At 32.2% G+C, this 16,421-nt stretch overlaps 1 protein-coding gene across 1 annotated transcript; it reads left to right on the forward strand.

The window, feature by feature from the left end:
* The first annotated feature begins 691 nt into the window (after positions 1-691).
* LOC21400243 (protein TONNEAU 1a) lies at positions 692-4,227 on the forward strand. The gene is made up of 8 exons (XM_010103187.2): positions 692-925; positions 1,395-1,527; positions 2,823-2,911; positions 3,026-3,148; positions 3,238-3,368; positions 3,480-3,505; positions 3,578-3,734; positions 4,007-4,227. The coding sequence occupies exons 1-8, from the start codon at positions 839-841 to the stop codon at positions 4,047-4,049; spliced, it is 789 nt and encodes a 262-aa protein (XP_010101489.1). The 5' UTR covers positions 692-838; the 3' UTR covers positions 4,050-4,227.
* The last annotated feature ends 12,194 nt before the right edge of the window (positions 4,228-16,421 follow it).

Genomic DNA, 16,421 nt, shown 5'->3' on the forward strand with positions numbered 1-16,421 from the left:
TATGTAGAACAAACAGTTTTTGATGCAGATTTGATAGCTGAAAACGGCTAAAAAAATGAAACGATTGGTAGTTTTATTTTTCTAATTCTACCGAAAAAACTCCCTATATTCATGATAAAAAAGTAAACATTGAAGTCATTTTGTAGAATTCCTTACTCTCCAAGGTCATGTTCATTTCGCTTATTCGAGTTTTGCTACAGTAAAAAGCTCTCACAAACAATCACATCTAACTTTTTTGCTACAGTAAAAAGCTCTCACATAAAATCACATCTCAACTCGAATCAGCGAACTAAACGGGCCCCAAGTGTACACAAATTATTCTTCCGTTTCAGGTTTTCTTTTCACACACATTTTCTTCTAAGTTTATGGTTTTCAACATATATCTAGTCAAGACATATATTTCAAAATTTTTTTTACTATTCAGATTTTCGCTTTTAACGGATATTCAAATATCAATTCAAATTGCAATTCAAACTACACTTTACAGATTTCACAGCCCCCTGGTTTGGTTCAGCAAATACGGTCCTTGTTGGACCCCGTTAATGGGCTAATTAAGGAGGCCCAAAAAGAGTGAAATGGAGATGGCCCAGATAAACAAATGCCTCGTGTTAGTGGAGCCCACATTCACCAAAATGACCCATTATGGCACCCACTGCTCTCTCTCTCTCTCTCTCTCTCTCTCTCTCCTATCGCTCGCAGTCGCACGTACAAACAACCGCTGAAGCAAAGCATCTGTCCAATTCAAAACGTTGAGAGAGAGAGAGAGAGAGAAGAGAGAGAAGGCAATGAAGCTTAGCAGAAGAGTCCAATTCGAAATCCGCTGAGACTCTGAACCGCCATGGACGACTACACGAGGGAGATGATGGACCTCAAAACCCTAGTCACTCGCACTCTCGAGAAGAAGGGCGTCCTCGCCAAGATCCGGGTACAACCCAACTTTATCCTCATTTCCGTTTTCTCTCGATTTCGTTGTTTTTCTTGCGCAATTTCCCTTTCGGATCTTCTGAGACTTCGCTCGGAGCCGATCCCAAACTGGAAATTTGAGCTTTTTGTTTTGTTAATCGGAGGAGCTGGTGTTGGTTGTGGTGTTTAGTTGTTTCATCTTCTACGGTTTTGAACTTTGCGAATTTGAAGTTCAAATAGATACATAAAAACCGTTCTGTAAAAGGAAATCATAAAAATGAAGCTTCAAATTTTACGAGGACGGTCTTTATTTAGAAAGTTTAAGCTTCGATTTGAACAGTGGGATATATTAGGGTTTCTTAGAAGGTATTGGATTTCCCATGGTTCTTGCTTTATGGAGAAAAAAAATCTTATTTCATTTCATCAAGTTATGGTTATTGGGTTTTTGATTTTTCAAGTTTTGTTAGATTAATTGGGTTTGATATTGGTAGGCTGAGCTGAGAGCAAGTGTGTTTGAGGCAATCGAAGAGGAAGATCGTGTTATTGAGAAGGAAGAAGGTTTGCCTCCTGCATTACTTGGGAGCTGTAACGATCGTGCCAAACAACTTCACGCTTCTCCTTCAGGTTCCCTCTCTCTCTATATATATATATATATATAAATTTCTGTTTTCTTTCTCTCCATCTAAATTGGTTGGTAATTAGCTTTTGGCAAGTGGGCTGTCATTTCAGCTCAAGTGGTGGGTTTGTGTGATGATTGTATCGAACTCCCATATCCATTTTACCTTGGCTGGGAAATATGCAGGTTAAGGTTGACTTTTTGAGCAATATCTGGTCGTACCGTGCATCAGCCGTTGGCTGATGGTCCATAGGGATATGAGCCGTTGGTTACCTTTATTTATTTATTTTATTTTTTTGGTGAAGTTCCACTTGATAAAAGTAACTCAAACTTCTCCGGTTCATGTTGATTTTTCGATCGTAAATTGCATGCGCGGTTAGATCAGAAAAAAGACTGGTCGTACTTAACAAGTTCTAGCCTAAAGTATGTTCTGAACTATACTGTGAACAGAGTTCAGAAAAGAAAAGTTTCATTCCTTTTTTTTTTTTTTGCTTGAAATTTGATACTTATTTAGAACCTAAAGTTTGCAATACTACTAGAAACCTTTTGCTTTAGATTTTATTTGGTTTGATTAAGAAGAAAAGGAAATGATGTATTCTGTGCAATTGTTTGTCAAGATAAGAAATGGAGCAATCACTAATCGTTGTCTTGTAGAATTGACTTCCCTGCTCCGGACATGAATTTTAAGACGCTGTCTTTTCCTCTTAGACTTTGATTGATAGGAAAATAAAGATGAACTCTATTTCTGCATTCTGCTGTATGCTTATTCCTTTAGATAATGTACAATCCCGTGAATGTCATTAACTGTTTCCTTGTCACGTTTCATTGATTACTTTTTCTTTAATCTCGTTGTGATATTTTTAACATGTCACTGCATCTGGGAATTGTTATCTTTGGGAATAGTTATCTTTCTGCCATGTTTCTTATTGCAAACTCAAAGTCGATGGGAAAGGAAGATGTTCATTAGATATTTACCTTTTCTAGATTCACCGTCTTTCAATGCACGTCTCTATACAAACAATTTCCTACAAACTTTTCAAAAAAAAAAAAAAAAAAACGAGACACAGGGAGAGATGTTTGATCTATAGGTTAGGATCTTCCTGCATCTATCTCAGACCAAAAATCCTTGATAGGTTTTCTTGACCAATTTCGTGCGAGATGTGGAATTGATAATGTAATTAAACACGTAATTCTTGTTTTTAGAACATGACATACCGACAATTAAGCTTTTTTGGTTCCAAGTCTTAGGATATTGTGCAATGTTTCATTCTATTTTAATTACTGTCTGATTTTCAAACTGCAGGAAGACTGCTTACTGCATTAATATGTGAATACCTAGAGTGGGCGCAACTAAACCACACAATGAAAGTTTATCTGCCAGAGTGTAATTTGGTAATCAAGTAAATTCTTTTCTGCATAGCAGCGCTGCAATTGTTTAATTAAATTTTGATTGCTATGCTTGGTGTTCCTTTGGAAATGATTGGTGCTCCAATTTTACAATTGCAGCAAAAAGATTTTTGGAAAACTGAGTTGAAAGAATTTAGTAGCAAGAACGGGTATGATCTTAACAGAAATGGAGATAGCGGTCCTTTGCTTTTGGACGTGCTTGAAGGGTTCTTGAAGTTCGAGGTCTGGTATTTGCCTTTTAAGTGCAGAGTTTCTATTTTTGTTTTTTTTTTTTTTTTGTTTGATAATGTCCAACTGTTTTTTGCCAACAGAATTTATCCCAAGCAAGGGGTACTGGAAGGAGGTTAACCACTTCAGAAACAGAGTCCTTATCGAATCTAGAGTCTCGTAACACTCGAAGGCCATCATCATCTGTTGCTGGTGGCCTCCCTCCTCTGGGAAGGTGTTTTTCCTACTTCAGCTTTTCTTTTGTAGTTTCATTTGCTTTCTGCCTTTTGTTTTTCCATTCTACTTGTAACTCATTGGTTTTAGTTCGTTGGTCTTCTCATACCAGGCCTCTTCCTGCTTCCCAGTCATCTGGTAAGTAATAAAGCTGCTTTAATCTCTGGCTACCTATATGATTGCAATCTTCTGATAAATTTTAGCATTCAGATAGGAGAGGTGGATCCTCGATGTCCGGCTACAGGAAAGATGAGTATAATTGGAGATATGACACTGATGAAATTCCGGAGGATGTAATCCGAGCTTCAGCTGCCATGGAAAACCTTCAGCTGGATAGAAAAGCTCGAAATCTAACTACATCTTGGCGGTTTGTTCTGGACCCTTATTAACTATATTTCTCAGTTATTCTTTCCTCGAGATTAGACTAGCGTAGAATTGTCCCAAAACATAGTTTTAATGAATAGGCAACACGGCCAACATGTATCAATTACTTAGAAAGTGATATATTTCGTGAAATAATTATTGTTCACTTTGTGGTTAATAACCAAAAAAGCCATGAAAGCAGGCTTCCAAAGTACTCTGGTTACAGATTTCGTCTGTGAGGGCGTTGTTATGACAAACCCTTACAATTGGCTGCAGGCATGCAGGGGATGGACTCGGTGAGGATGATGGGCAGGTCTGACCATATGTAGCTGAGTGATTACATTACATGCTTTGCATTACTAGTGTATTTTATCCTGTATTTTAACTCTTCACCATTAATTCTCATCAAATGAGTAGTGATGTTATGTAATATGTATTATGACGTGATTTTAGTGCTTTTGTCTGAGTGCCTTAGTTCATTTTTTGCCAATTTGAGATGTGTGTTTTTGTTTGTTTATATATATATATATATATATATATTTTTTTTTTTTTTTTTAATACTAGCGAAATTTCTTGATGAATGTATGTGTGAACGCTTGCCCTTTTAACTTTTTAATTAGCCACCATGCCCACTGGCCACTACCTACGTAAGCTATTAGCTTCAAACTTCCTTTATTTTATTTTTCATTATGATAATTCTAATATAAAAGCAATGTACAGTTCAATTCTCAAAGTTTCAACTTATTTTTGTCATACATACGTTCCCTTGACCTTAAAAGTCCTAGAAATATAATCTTGTTAAGCACACTTGTCATCACGTTTAGCTCTACTTTATTCATTAAACAACGCGGACTTTATGAATTAAATGTTCACTAACATTTTAGGTTCAAGCTTAACCTAGAGTCTCAAATATTAAAGCGGAAAGTGGATATGGGAAATGGACATTTACAACTTAAATTTTTTTGTTATAGTATTTTTTCTCATAAAAATTAAATTTAAATTTTTCATTATATAGTGTTTAAAATTAGTTTTTCAACTCAAATCTTTTACTTGAACCTGTCCATTCATATTTTCTCCCAAATCTGGACTGGACCTTGTTAAATATGCCACCGAATTTCCAAGCAGTTGATATTGCTTTTTATGCGTTTAGCAACAAGCACCTGGCCAGATTTTCCATGATAAATTTGTCACGTGTTCAGAAGTTTGTCCTGCTTTGCTTGCTACTTGAACATGTGATAGTACCCTGTGATCATTCGATCAGGACAGGAGACATGGCTGTCTTCCGGAGACCAACTAATGCTTAACCATTTGCACGCACTACACGCATTTATTCAATACGTTGTATTTTTTTGTATATAAATATTTTAAATTTCTTCAATTTTTTATTGATTTAGTATTCTTTTAAGAGTTTAGTTTGCAAAATATAAAAATTAAAAAATTTAAGTAGAGCATAGTTAAAAGAAAAATAAAGTTTTTAGTGGAGTAAATTAGAAAATAAATTATTTATGAAAAATAGTATTTATGAGAGTTATAAGGAAAAAAAATATTTAAGTAGACATACATTTGAGAAGATATGGTACATTTGAGAAGATATGGTATCAGTAAAGTAATTAGGAAAAAAAAATATTTTATAAACGCCGCATTTGAAAAAAGAATATTGAGTAGACTTATATGTGAGAGAAATTATTTAAACGAAGATAAATTAGAGTAGCTTTATTTATGAGATAAAATAGTAGTTGAGAATAGCACTAAGAAAAAAACATATGTAAATATGGCTATAAGAAAATTGTTTCGAGAAACACAAAAATAGGGGATTAAACTGCAGAACAATCTTTAATAAAAAGGAAAAAAAAAGAAATATATTTAGAATAAATTATTTTAGTAAGTGCAAAGCGAGGAAACAAAAGTATTTTAAAGCAACACGTCTTAAACAAAATTAAATTGAATAGGAACTTTGAGAAAAAAAATAGAGAAAAAAGATAAAAAGAAAATAAGGAAATGAGGTTTTCTCTATTGTGGCCATGCGTCAACCTCTCCTTCTTTCTTTCATATTTTGTCTTTTGAATGAGAAAATTTCATTTAATAATTACATCAATACATACTCTAAAATAGTGGTAAATGACTACCACATACAAGGGTTTTCGACCGTGAAAAAAAACTGAAATCCATCAGTAAAGACAAATGAGGCACAAAGGCGAATATGGGTACCAAATCCCAATAGAGGAAGATGAGGCACAAAGGCGAATATGGGTACCGAATCCCAATAGAGGAAGACTCACTCGGCATATTAACAATCGAGCACGATAAAATCTCGTTTAACAAAACCACTACAGTCGATGAATAAAATCAATAAACTGAGACCAAAAGACCCAGAGCACGTAGGTCACTCACAACACCATATAGGATCCCTAACAGGATAAACCTACCACCACCATAGAAAGGTGGGACTACAACTTTCGTTATTACATGACGAAAACAAACTGAAATGGAAGAATCAACATCACCTTTATTACATCAAAATATGAAATAAAAACGAGATAAATTTCCTTAGCCCCCACAGACAAGATCCTCGATGATAAGATGACCACTAAAATCATAAACCATAGATCGGTGAGGACCCACAAGACTCCACCACAGATGTTGAGTGCTTATCCACGCACAATTCCCCCTCCATGACCACCGTGATGAGAAGAGCGAGATCATGAGATTGTAGATACGTCAGAGATCTAACATGTAAAACATGGTCGCCAAAAAAGGGCACATCTTAATCCCTCCCCTACGTCCCCGTCTTTAGGGCCTAGGGTCCGACGACCAACTAAGCGGCGGAACTAGACTCTGGCCTTAAAAGAGAAAAGCGAACAGCGTACAAAGAAAAGAAAGAAATTCTAAAGAGAGAATGGGAGAGAAAGAAAAGGAAAGCGTTGGAGAGATTTGACAGTAAATAGTTATGTTTTGTTCTTTGTGTATCACATTTTCTAATTATTTCATTTTTTCTTCCATCATTTGTTCCTGTTTTCCCTTTTTACTTAAAGCTCCTATACAATTCATTTTTTATGATGTATTTTTTTGAAATACTTTTTTCCCTACTTTATTTCTTTCCAATGTATCCTTACTTTTTTTTTTTTTCAACAGCTCATGAACATTGCAATTGTTTTTCGGCGTGCTTTTTGGAAATAATTTTTTTCCCCGCGTTTTCCATTTAAATAATTTATTACAAATGAGTCTACTTAATTTTTTCATGTAATATTTTTTATATATCAACAATGATCTTATAAATATATATTTTTTAATTGACCCACTAAAACAATTTTTTCTCAAACATCTTTCTTTTAGGCAGCTTTTTAACGCAACACTTGCTTGTTGTTTTGATAAAAACCTTTTTTCTAATTTATCATTGTTAAGGTATTTTTTCTTAAATATGTCCCTATTTTCACCTTGAGGACAAGATGCAAGTTTGGGTGGCGGGTAATGATAAGCCACCGGTGCATTTCACTTACGTGAGGAGGAATAAAAGGCAAGGGCAAAAAGGGAATTCTGTAGAGGGGCCGCCTAATGTAGAGGAATAGGATGTAGGAATAACGGTTTTTAGGGGGAAATAAGGGGGATATAAAAGAGTGGAAGTAGATGAGGGGATTAGAGATTTTATTGTGAAGAAATTGGAGAGTCTAGGTCGAGGGAGAAACCTCTGTGTGTGTGTGTGTAGAGTGTTCGAAAAGATTCTCATTGAATTCTTCCGATTGTTGTTCAATTCAATAAATTCTTGCTTAATAAGATTATTACCTGCGATTCTGTATCAGAAACCTGAAAAAATGGATATAAATAAGTAAGTGAGTGGAAAAGCAAAGAAACATGATAGAAAGGCGAATAAAAAGGGCAAAAAATAAGACCAAAGAAAAAAGCAGTAAAAGAAAAAGAAAAAGAAAAGAATCAGAACAAATTCATACAACATAGATATTACAGTATTTTTATATAATGATCATGGCTCAAGTATTGAATTTTTCAACGTGTGATGAACAAATAAACTTATATGTTCTACATAAAAGCAGCAAAATTTCATAACATATTCAATCCATCACACGGATTATAAGTCTGTGACACAAAGAAAAAGTAATTGGAGGAAGATATTAATTTTTCCACGAACTACTAGGTGAATAAGGAGAAAAAAAGAAAAAAATAGAACGGAAGAAAGTAAAGCATCATATGCAAAGAAAAGTACGTTAAACAAAGTAAAATTTAATAACAAACAAAGCAAAATTAATATATATATATATATCAACTTAAATAACATTTGGATTGATTACTGGTCCAAAGAAAGTAAAAGTATAAGAATAAGGCAAAAAAGAAGGAAAAAGACATGGTAAAAAGATTTTGAATCAAAAAACATAAACAAAAAGAGGGCAAAATAAAAGAACCACATTCACGGTAATCTTTGGACAAATTATATCAAACTCAATGTATCAAAATTATTTATAATCATCATTGCCATGAAGAAATAAGAAAGAGAGGGAAAGAAGAATCAGGGGAACAAAAAGAACCAAAAAGAAAGGAATAGAGAGAGGAAAAAAAAACATCAAAAAAGAGAAATTAATTACAAAAGATATAAAGCAAAGGCATTCATTTAAGTATGTTAACGTAAAACAGATAAGTTCCAAGTAAATATGTCAATATTATCAAGTAATATATTAATGTTATTAAATAATAATAAAACAGTGAGGATAATATGAAAAAATAGATATAAATAAGTGAGTGGAAAAGTAAAGAAAACAGGAAAGAAATGAGTAAAAAGGACAAAAGAAAATACAAGGAAAAAAGAAAAGACAAGAATTAGAACAAATTCATACAACATAAATATTACAGTATTTTTATATAATGATCATGGCTGACGTATTGAATTTCTCGTCAACATGTGATGAACAAATAAACTTATATGTTTATAGGCACTTTATGGCTACTTATTATGGACAATTACAAAAAAGCACCAAATTTCATAAGATATTCAATGCATCACACGGATAATAAAGTGTGTAGCACAAAGAATAAATAATTCGAGTAAGATATTGATTTGTCCAGATGAATAAGGCAAAAAAAAAAAAAAAAAAAAAAAAAAAAAAAAAAAAAAAAAAAAAAAAAAAAAAAAAAAAAAAAAAAAAAAAAAAAAAAAAAAAAAAAAACCAAACAGAAGAAAAGAAAAAGATAGAACTGATCAAAATAAAGTGTACAAACAAAGGAAATTAATATATATATATATATACACACACATACATATATATATCAACTTAAATAACATTTAAATTGATTACTGGTCTAAAGAAAGAAAAAGTATGAGAATATGCTAAAAAATAAGGAAAAAGACATGGGAAAAGATTTTGAATAAAAAAAAAACGTAGACAAAAAGAGGACAAAATGAAAGAACTACATTCACAGCAATCTTGGGAGAAATTATATCAAAGTGTCAAAATTGTTTATAATCATCATTGCCATGAGGAAATAAGAAAGGGAGGGGAAAAAGAATCAGGGAAACAAAAAGAACCAAAAAGAAACGAATAGGGAAAGAAAAAAAAACACCAAAAAAGGGAAATTAATGGTAAAAGATATAAAGCAAGGACATTCATCTATGTATGTTAACATGAAACAGATAAGTTGTAAGTAAATATATCAATACTATCAAATATTAGTGACGTTGCAAAAAAATAAAAAGGAAATATTGATAGTACCTTAAGCACTCCAAATACTACTCTAATTGTTATATATCAACCAACCGCAGGTGAACACAAAGGCTCCAAAATAAAAGGATACGAACATAGAGCAGTAAATGATGAAGGGTGAAACAAAATAGTGAGTAATGACGGGTAAAAGAACAACAAGCACAAACAGTCAGAAGGTCAGAAGTAGGCGCATGAGAAGAAAACAGTAACGTACATGAAGAATCCGTATATACAGAAGCATTCATAAATAAGGAATAAAAAAGTAGCATGAACAGTAAACAACCTCTAATAATGTAACACGTAATATTGTATACTGCAGTAAGAAAACTTAAAAGATAAAACATTACTTAATTAAATTACAAAACTATTACAGCCCTAGCATTATTTAAAAAATAATAGCCTCAGAAAGAGTGAAATGCAAAAAAAAAAAGTGCGAATTTTTTTCTCCCTAAAATTACGCAGCATGCTAGATAACATAAAGGAAAAATTAGTCAAAATTCCAGAGAATTCACAGTTAAAAGATCATCAATTCATTTAATGTGTCTGGAAAAAAATCAGTATAAATCATCATGTCATCAAACCTAGAAAGCAAATGGCCACTATAAGGATCCCAACTCATCGATACAATAAATGAAAAGAACAAAAAAATCAAGACTTACCCAGATACGGTATGAAATCAGTCAAGAAAAAGTACACCAACGCAAATGAAATTTCTGCACAAATCAGTGATCAAAGGAGAAGAAAATAAATCTGCAAAAAATGTGAACTAAATATCACAGGTTAGCAAACAAAGTACTACATAATGCATAAAAAGAAAATAATAAAGGGAGAAACCCAGAGGAAAAAGGAGAAGCTAAAAATTAAAAATACAAAAAATACAAAATTGAGATTTAAAAACAACCATAAAAGAAAACCTCTAATCTATACAGACAACTAAGGAACAAAGCAAGTGACGAAAAGAAGAGGGAAAAAAGGAGGAAAAGAAGAGGGAAAAAAGGAGGAAAAAACCCCACAAAAAGTAACCGAAGCAGGAAAGGAGAAAAAAATTGAAAATAACAAAACTAAGAACAAAAGATTCTAACAAATATAGAAGAACTAACAGAAAAACCATAAAATCCCAAATTTCAACCCAAACAATACCCACCAAAGATACGAAAACAACAAAATCACAAAAGAAAAACCAAAAAATGCCCACAAAAAAAGCAACATAACAGAATGAAATTAAAAAAAGAAGAAAGGAACAAATTTCAGCAGAAACAAAGGAAGAAAACACAATCAAATGAGAAGAATAAGAGAAAAAAAAAAGGGCGAACGAAAACGGCACAGACAGAAAGAGTGAAAGAAGAGAAATGTAGGGAAAAAAAAAGAAAATGGAGGCAAAAACGTCCTTCCACAGCCAGAACGCAAAAAGACTGAGGATGTTTGGTAGAGGGATTCGTTCTCTGATTCGAATAATGATTCATAGTTCGTTACAGTATTTTCTCTCATAAAAAATTCACGTAAATCAAAAATAGTTCAAATCACATGATTTGAATTTTTCAACCAAACGTCTTCTAAAACACCTAGCTCCCACAGACGGACAAAGGAAATGAGATGGGCAAAACCGTCACTCCACTGTACAGGGAACAGTGAATTGTGAGAGGATGAACAGTACCCAACAGCTGTAGTTATAACTAGTGGATTGCCGCGTGCTGCAACGGGAAATAGTTGTAGATTATATAAGGAGTTACTAAACTTGAAAAGGTAATAAATATAGATAAAAAATTGTTGTGGCTCAGATATTCAATATTTTTAACAATGTGTGATAAAAATGTTGTGACTGTCTGCTAAGTGAAACTACATAATGATCGAATATTATATCTATCACACAAGTTATAAGTTGTGTCTGATACAAGATGAATAGCTGAGATAATATATAATGTTGTTCAAAGACTACCACGTAAATAAATGGAAGAGAAAAGGAAAAGCAGCATGCAAGGGGCAATAAAACCTACAATCCATGAGCAGGCAAAATAGAAGAAATGGAAAAAAGAAACGGACTAAGCAAAGAACAAAGAAAGAAATAAAAAGATGAGGAGTATTATTAGGGGACTGAAATAAAACAGTAGAGCCTCTGTTTTTTTTTTCCTTTCTTGTCCTCGAGCAATTTTTTTTCTGTAAAACAGTAACAACAGAGTCGAGAAGCAAAAGCTCAGTGATAGAAAAAAAAGAGCTAGTAGATGTATAAACAATTTTTGAATAAAACAGTAAATGCTAGGCTTTTTTTTTTTTTTTTTTACATAAAAGAGTAATAACAAAAAGGAAAAGCCAAAGCTCAAGAGTAAAAAACAGAAAGATGGCAAATGTGTAAGCATTTTTTGAATGAAACAGTAAACACGAAGAAGAGGAAAGTCCTAGAATAAGTAAAAAAACCAAAAAATAAACTACTAAATAAGGACAACATATTCACAGCAATCTTTGGACAAATGACATTAAACTCAACACATCAAGATTAATTATATTCATCATTATCACGGCAAAAACTTACTAAAGTTAAAATTTATTAAACTAAAGATATATAGATATATTACTAAGAAATAGATAAACAGGTGGTCAACGTATGAGCATCACATACTAAGGAAATGCATAGAAAAATAAATGCAGATAATAAAATACAAACTACAAATATTAATACCACATCACCAAAGCAATACATCCAACAACATCATATTAAAAAGTTAGATATATGAATTATTAACAGTACCTGGAATGATATAAATGTTGCCTCAACTCTGAGATATCAGCCAACACAAGATAACTAAAAGGAATCCAACACAGAAGGATGAAAAGATAAAGCAATAAATGATCCATAATAAAATGGAGCAGTAAATGATCAGGAGTGAAATAAAGGAACGAATTCATCAAATGCAAGGAAAAGAACCATGGGTTATAGATGATAAACTCATGTGCACGAGCATTGATAAATAGAGAACAAAGAAAACAGACGTAAACAGTAAATAACCTCTAAAAACATAACACAAGAGGATAAAGTCGGTTAATATCAATGAAAGAACTAAAATTTCCTAATTAAATAATAAAAGAGCATATTTTAACATTAACCATAGCAAGGAAATGGATGAAGTGTGAGCAACATAAATTAAAGAGTTATGGAAAAAAAATTATTAATAATACCTCAAACGATAAAAATCTTACTTGAGGAAGTAAATATCAGCTAGCCAAATGCCAAAAGTGGCAGATGATGCAGAAAATCTTAAAAAATGCAAATAATAAAGTTAGTAAATTAGTAAATGAACAAACAGGTGAAAAAAAGAAAAAAAAAGATTCATAAAACTGATCAATATAGATACAACAATATTTTTATACAGTAATTGTGGCTCAGATATAAGATATTCCCAGCAATGTGTGATAAATAAATTGTAGTTGCCTACTAAAGGCAACTTCACAAAGAGAAATATATTATATCTATCACACACATAGGCTACGTATGATACAGAATGAGTAAGTAGAATAATATATAATGTTGTCCAAAGACTACTAAGTGAATTAAAAGGAGCAGAGAAAAAAAAATATTAAGAAAACAATAAAGCCTATTGAAAAAGAAAGTAAAACAAATGGACAATAGAAATAAATTAAACAATAATAATACAGATTATAACTTATATCTGAGAGTAAGCAATTGTACTAATATATAAAGTTGTGCAAAAACTACCAGGTAAGTTAAATGGAAAATAAATAAAAAAAACAACAATACTAACAGAACAATAAAATCCACAATAAAAGAAAGTAAAGGAAATGAATAATAAAAACAAACTGAGGAACAACAAATAGGGTCATTAAAAAATAAAGAATGTCATGGGAGAAGTAAAACAAAATAGTAGGATCTTTGTTTTTCTTTTTGTTTTCCCATAATATTTTTGCATGAAATCGCAACAACAGAATGGAAAAGTTAGAATTCAGTAATGAAGAAAGTAAGTCGATACAAAGATAAAGTATTTGTGAACAAAAAGTAAATAGGACTATGCTAAAAGGCCTAGTATAAGTAAAAATAACAAAAAGAAAACGATGTGCAAAACATGAGAAAAGGAGAAGCTAGGGGGAAAAAAAGGAGACCAAATTGAATAGACCAAATTTAGGTAATAAGAGATCATAAAAAATAAGAAAAACCTTTAAAGCATAATTAGTAATGCAAAAAGAAGAAAAATGATGGAATAAGTAAAAAGAGTAAAAGAGATATAAATAAAATTAATGAGTTGTGGGTAAAAATTATTAATAATACCTGAAACACTATAAATCCTGCTTGAGGAAGCAAATATGAGCTAGCCAAACACCAACAGTAGCAAATGATGCAGAAAACCTTGAAAAATGCAGATAATCAAATGAGTAAATCAACGAATAAACACACAAACAAAAAAAGATTAAGAAAACCAATCAATATAGATATAACAATATTTTTATATGGTAATGGTGGCTCAAATATGGGATATTCTTAGAAATGTATGATAAACAGATTGTGGCTGCCTACTGAGGGCAACTGCACAAAGGGAAATACATTATATATATCAGACACATTATATGCCATATGTGAGACAAAGTAAGTTAAGTAATATATAAAGATGTCTAAAGACTATTAGGTGAATTAAAAGGAATGGAGAAAAGAAAAAACAACATTAAGAAAACAATAAAGCCTATAGCAAAAGAAAGTAAAACAAATGGACAATAGAAATAAATTAAACAACAATAAGACAGATTATAAGTTGTATCTGACACAGAGTATGCAACTATAGTAATATATAAAGTTGTTCAAAAACTACCAAATAAGTTAAAAGAAAGGGAAAAGAAACAACAATACTAATAGAACAATAAAGCCCGTGCCAAGAGAAATGGACAATAAAAACAAACTGAGCAACACCAAATAGGATGATTAAAAGATGAAGAATGTCATAATAGTAATAAAACAGAATAGGAGGATTTTTGTTTTTCCTTTTCTTTTCCCACAATTTTTTTGCATGAAAATGCTTTCTGAACAAAAGAGTAAATAGGGATAAGCTAAAAGGTCTAATCTAAGTAGAAATAACAAAAAAAAAGTACCAAAGTATTTTTACTAAAAAAATAGTAGATAAAAACATAATCGAAATAAGAAAATGTATTCATAGCATTCTTTGGACAACTTATATATAATTTTTTAACACATCAAAATCAATCATAATCATCATTGCCACCTAGAAAAACTTACCAAAACTAACGTAAGTAAAAATATGTATATATATATGTGTGTGTGTGTGTGTACGTAGCTAAGAAAAATAAATATGAAGTCAACACATGAGCATTATTTATTAAACAAATGCAATAGATAATAAAGATAGATAATAAGACATAAGGAATAAACATTAATACCGGTACAACAAACCAATACATCCAACATCGACAGTAGCAATTAAAAAGCTATGGATAAGGGTTATAAACAGTGCCTGGATGACTATAAATTTTGCCTTACATCTGAAATATCAGCCAACCAAACGTGAGCAAAAGCAGTGAAAGAGAGAAGGATAAATTGATCAAGCAATAAATGACGGAGAATGAAATAGAGTAGTAAATGAGAAAGGGTAAGATAAAGAGGCAAGAACGTGGAATGCAAGAGAAATGAACAGAGATATGCATGATAAATTCATGTGCAGCAACATGGTTAAATAAAGAAGAAGAGAACAGATACATAGCTTGTAAAAAAGGCACACATAAGAGTATGAAGTCGGTTTATAAAAGGTAAAGAATTAAAATTTCCTAATTAAATAATAAAAACAATGTATTACTCATAATAAGGAAAAGAAAAAAAAACAAATGTAACAATGTCCCCAGGGAAAGGAAAACAAAGGGAAAAAAAAGGCAGAGGATTTTTTTTTTCTAAAATTTTTCGTTCGTCACAAATAATGAGGAAAAAACAGGAATCCATTTAATACCTCTGCAGCAAAGCAATCATAGATCTTCATTATAGCAGGACAAATCAACATCGTGCACCTACAGATCAGCAACTCAATAAATACGGGAAAAAAAACCAAAATCAGCCAGAACAACATAGAAGCATCTAGATAAAAACTACTCTCCGAATAAAAGAACCAATCCAGAACAAACACAAAGCGTTCAAGGAAAATTTCTCAAAAACCATTTATGTGATCCAATCAGAAATTGCATCAAATCTTAATAAGTACAGAAAAATTTAAATGCATGAAGCACAAAAGCAAATAATAAAGAGAAACGCAGAAAAGGATATCAAAACCAGAAGGGAAAAAAGGATCGAACATGCATCCCCCAAAATGACACAAAAATCCAAATAAAATCATAAATCAAACCAGGACAGAGGCAGCCTAGAAAAGCCACAGAAAAACCCAGATGAACCGAAGGAACATCCACCAAAACAATAGGAAAAAATCAAACCAAAGCCACAACTTAAAACACCCGAAGAAGGCAGAAGAAGGAAGCAGTAAAAGCCAACAATGCCGGCGAAAATCAAGGGAGAAAGGAAACAAAAATGAAACCATGAAAAAAGGCGAAGGAGGCGAAGAAAAAGAGAAAATGGAAGAGGGATAAGAGCTTAGGGTTTCAATGAGAAACAACAGAAGGCATAAGAGCTTGAGGTTTCTGTGAAAAAGAGAGAAGGAGGCGAAAAGAAAGAGGAAATGGAAAAACTAGAGAGCTTCGCGTTTGGTTTCATTCTCAAAAACTTTTTCACATTTTTCGAGGAATAACAACTGAAAATACCTTCAAAAGGCCTTTGGTTTGTGTTTTCTTAAAATTATAACTGAAAACGTTTTTTACCCTTTTCATATTTTGTATACATTTTTGAAAACGGTTTATACTCATTTTTATTTTCTCGTTTTCCATTTTTTTCTACTCTCATTTTCTTCTTTCCTCGCTGTTCTTTGTTCTCCGTTCGACTGCACCGGGTGGGGATGGACTTCTCCGACCGCCCCCCCCCCCCCCCCCCCCCCCCC

This window comes from Morus notabilis, unplaced genomic scaffold, assembly GCF_000414095.1.
Source record: "Morus notabilis unplaced genomic scaffold, ASM41409v2 Scaffold365, whole genome shotgun sequence".
Lineage (NCBI taxonomy): Eukaryota > Viridiplantae > Streptophyta > Magnoliopsida > Rosales > Moraceae > Morus > Morus notabilis.

Coding starts and splice junctions, on each gene's coding strand:
- LOC21400243 (XM_010103187.2), top strand. CDS start 839: ATGGACGACTACACGAGGGAGATGATGGACCTCAAAACCCTAGTCACT. Junction 926..1,394: donor GCGTCCTCGCCAAGATCCGG/GTACAACCCAAC, acceptor TGATATTGGTAG/GCTGAGCTGAGAGCAAGTGT. Junction 3,506..3,577: donor TCCTGCTTCCCAGTCATCTG/GTAAGTAATAAA, acceptor TTTAGCATTCAG/ATAGGAGAGGTGGATCCTCG.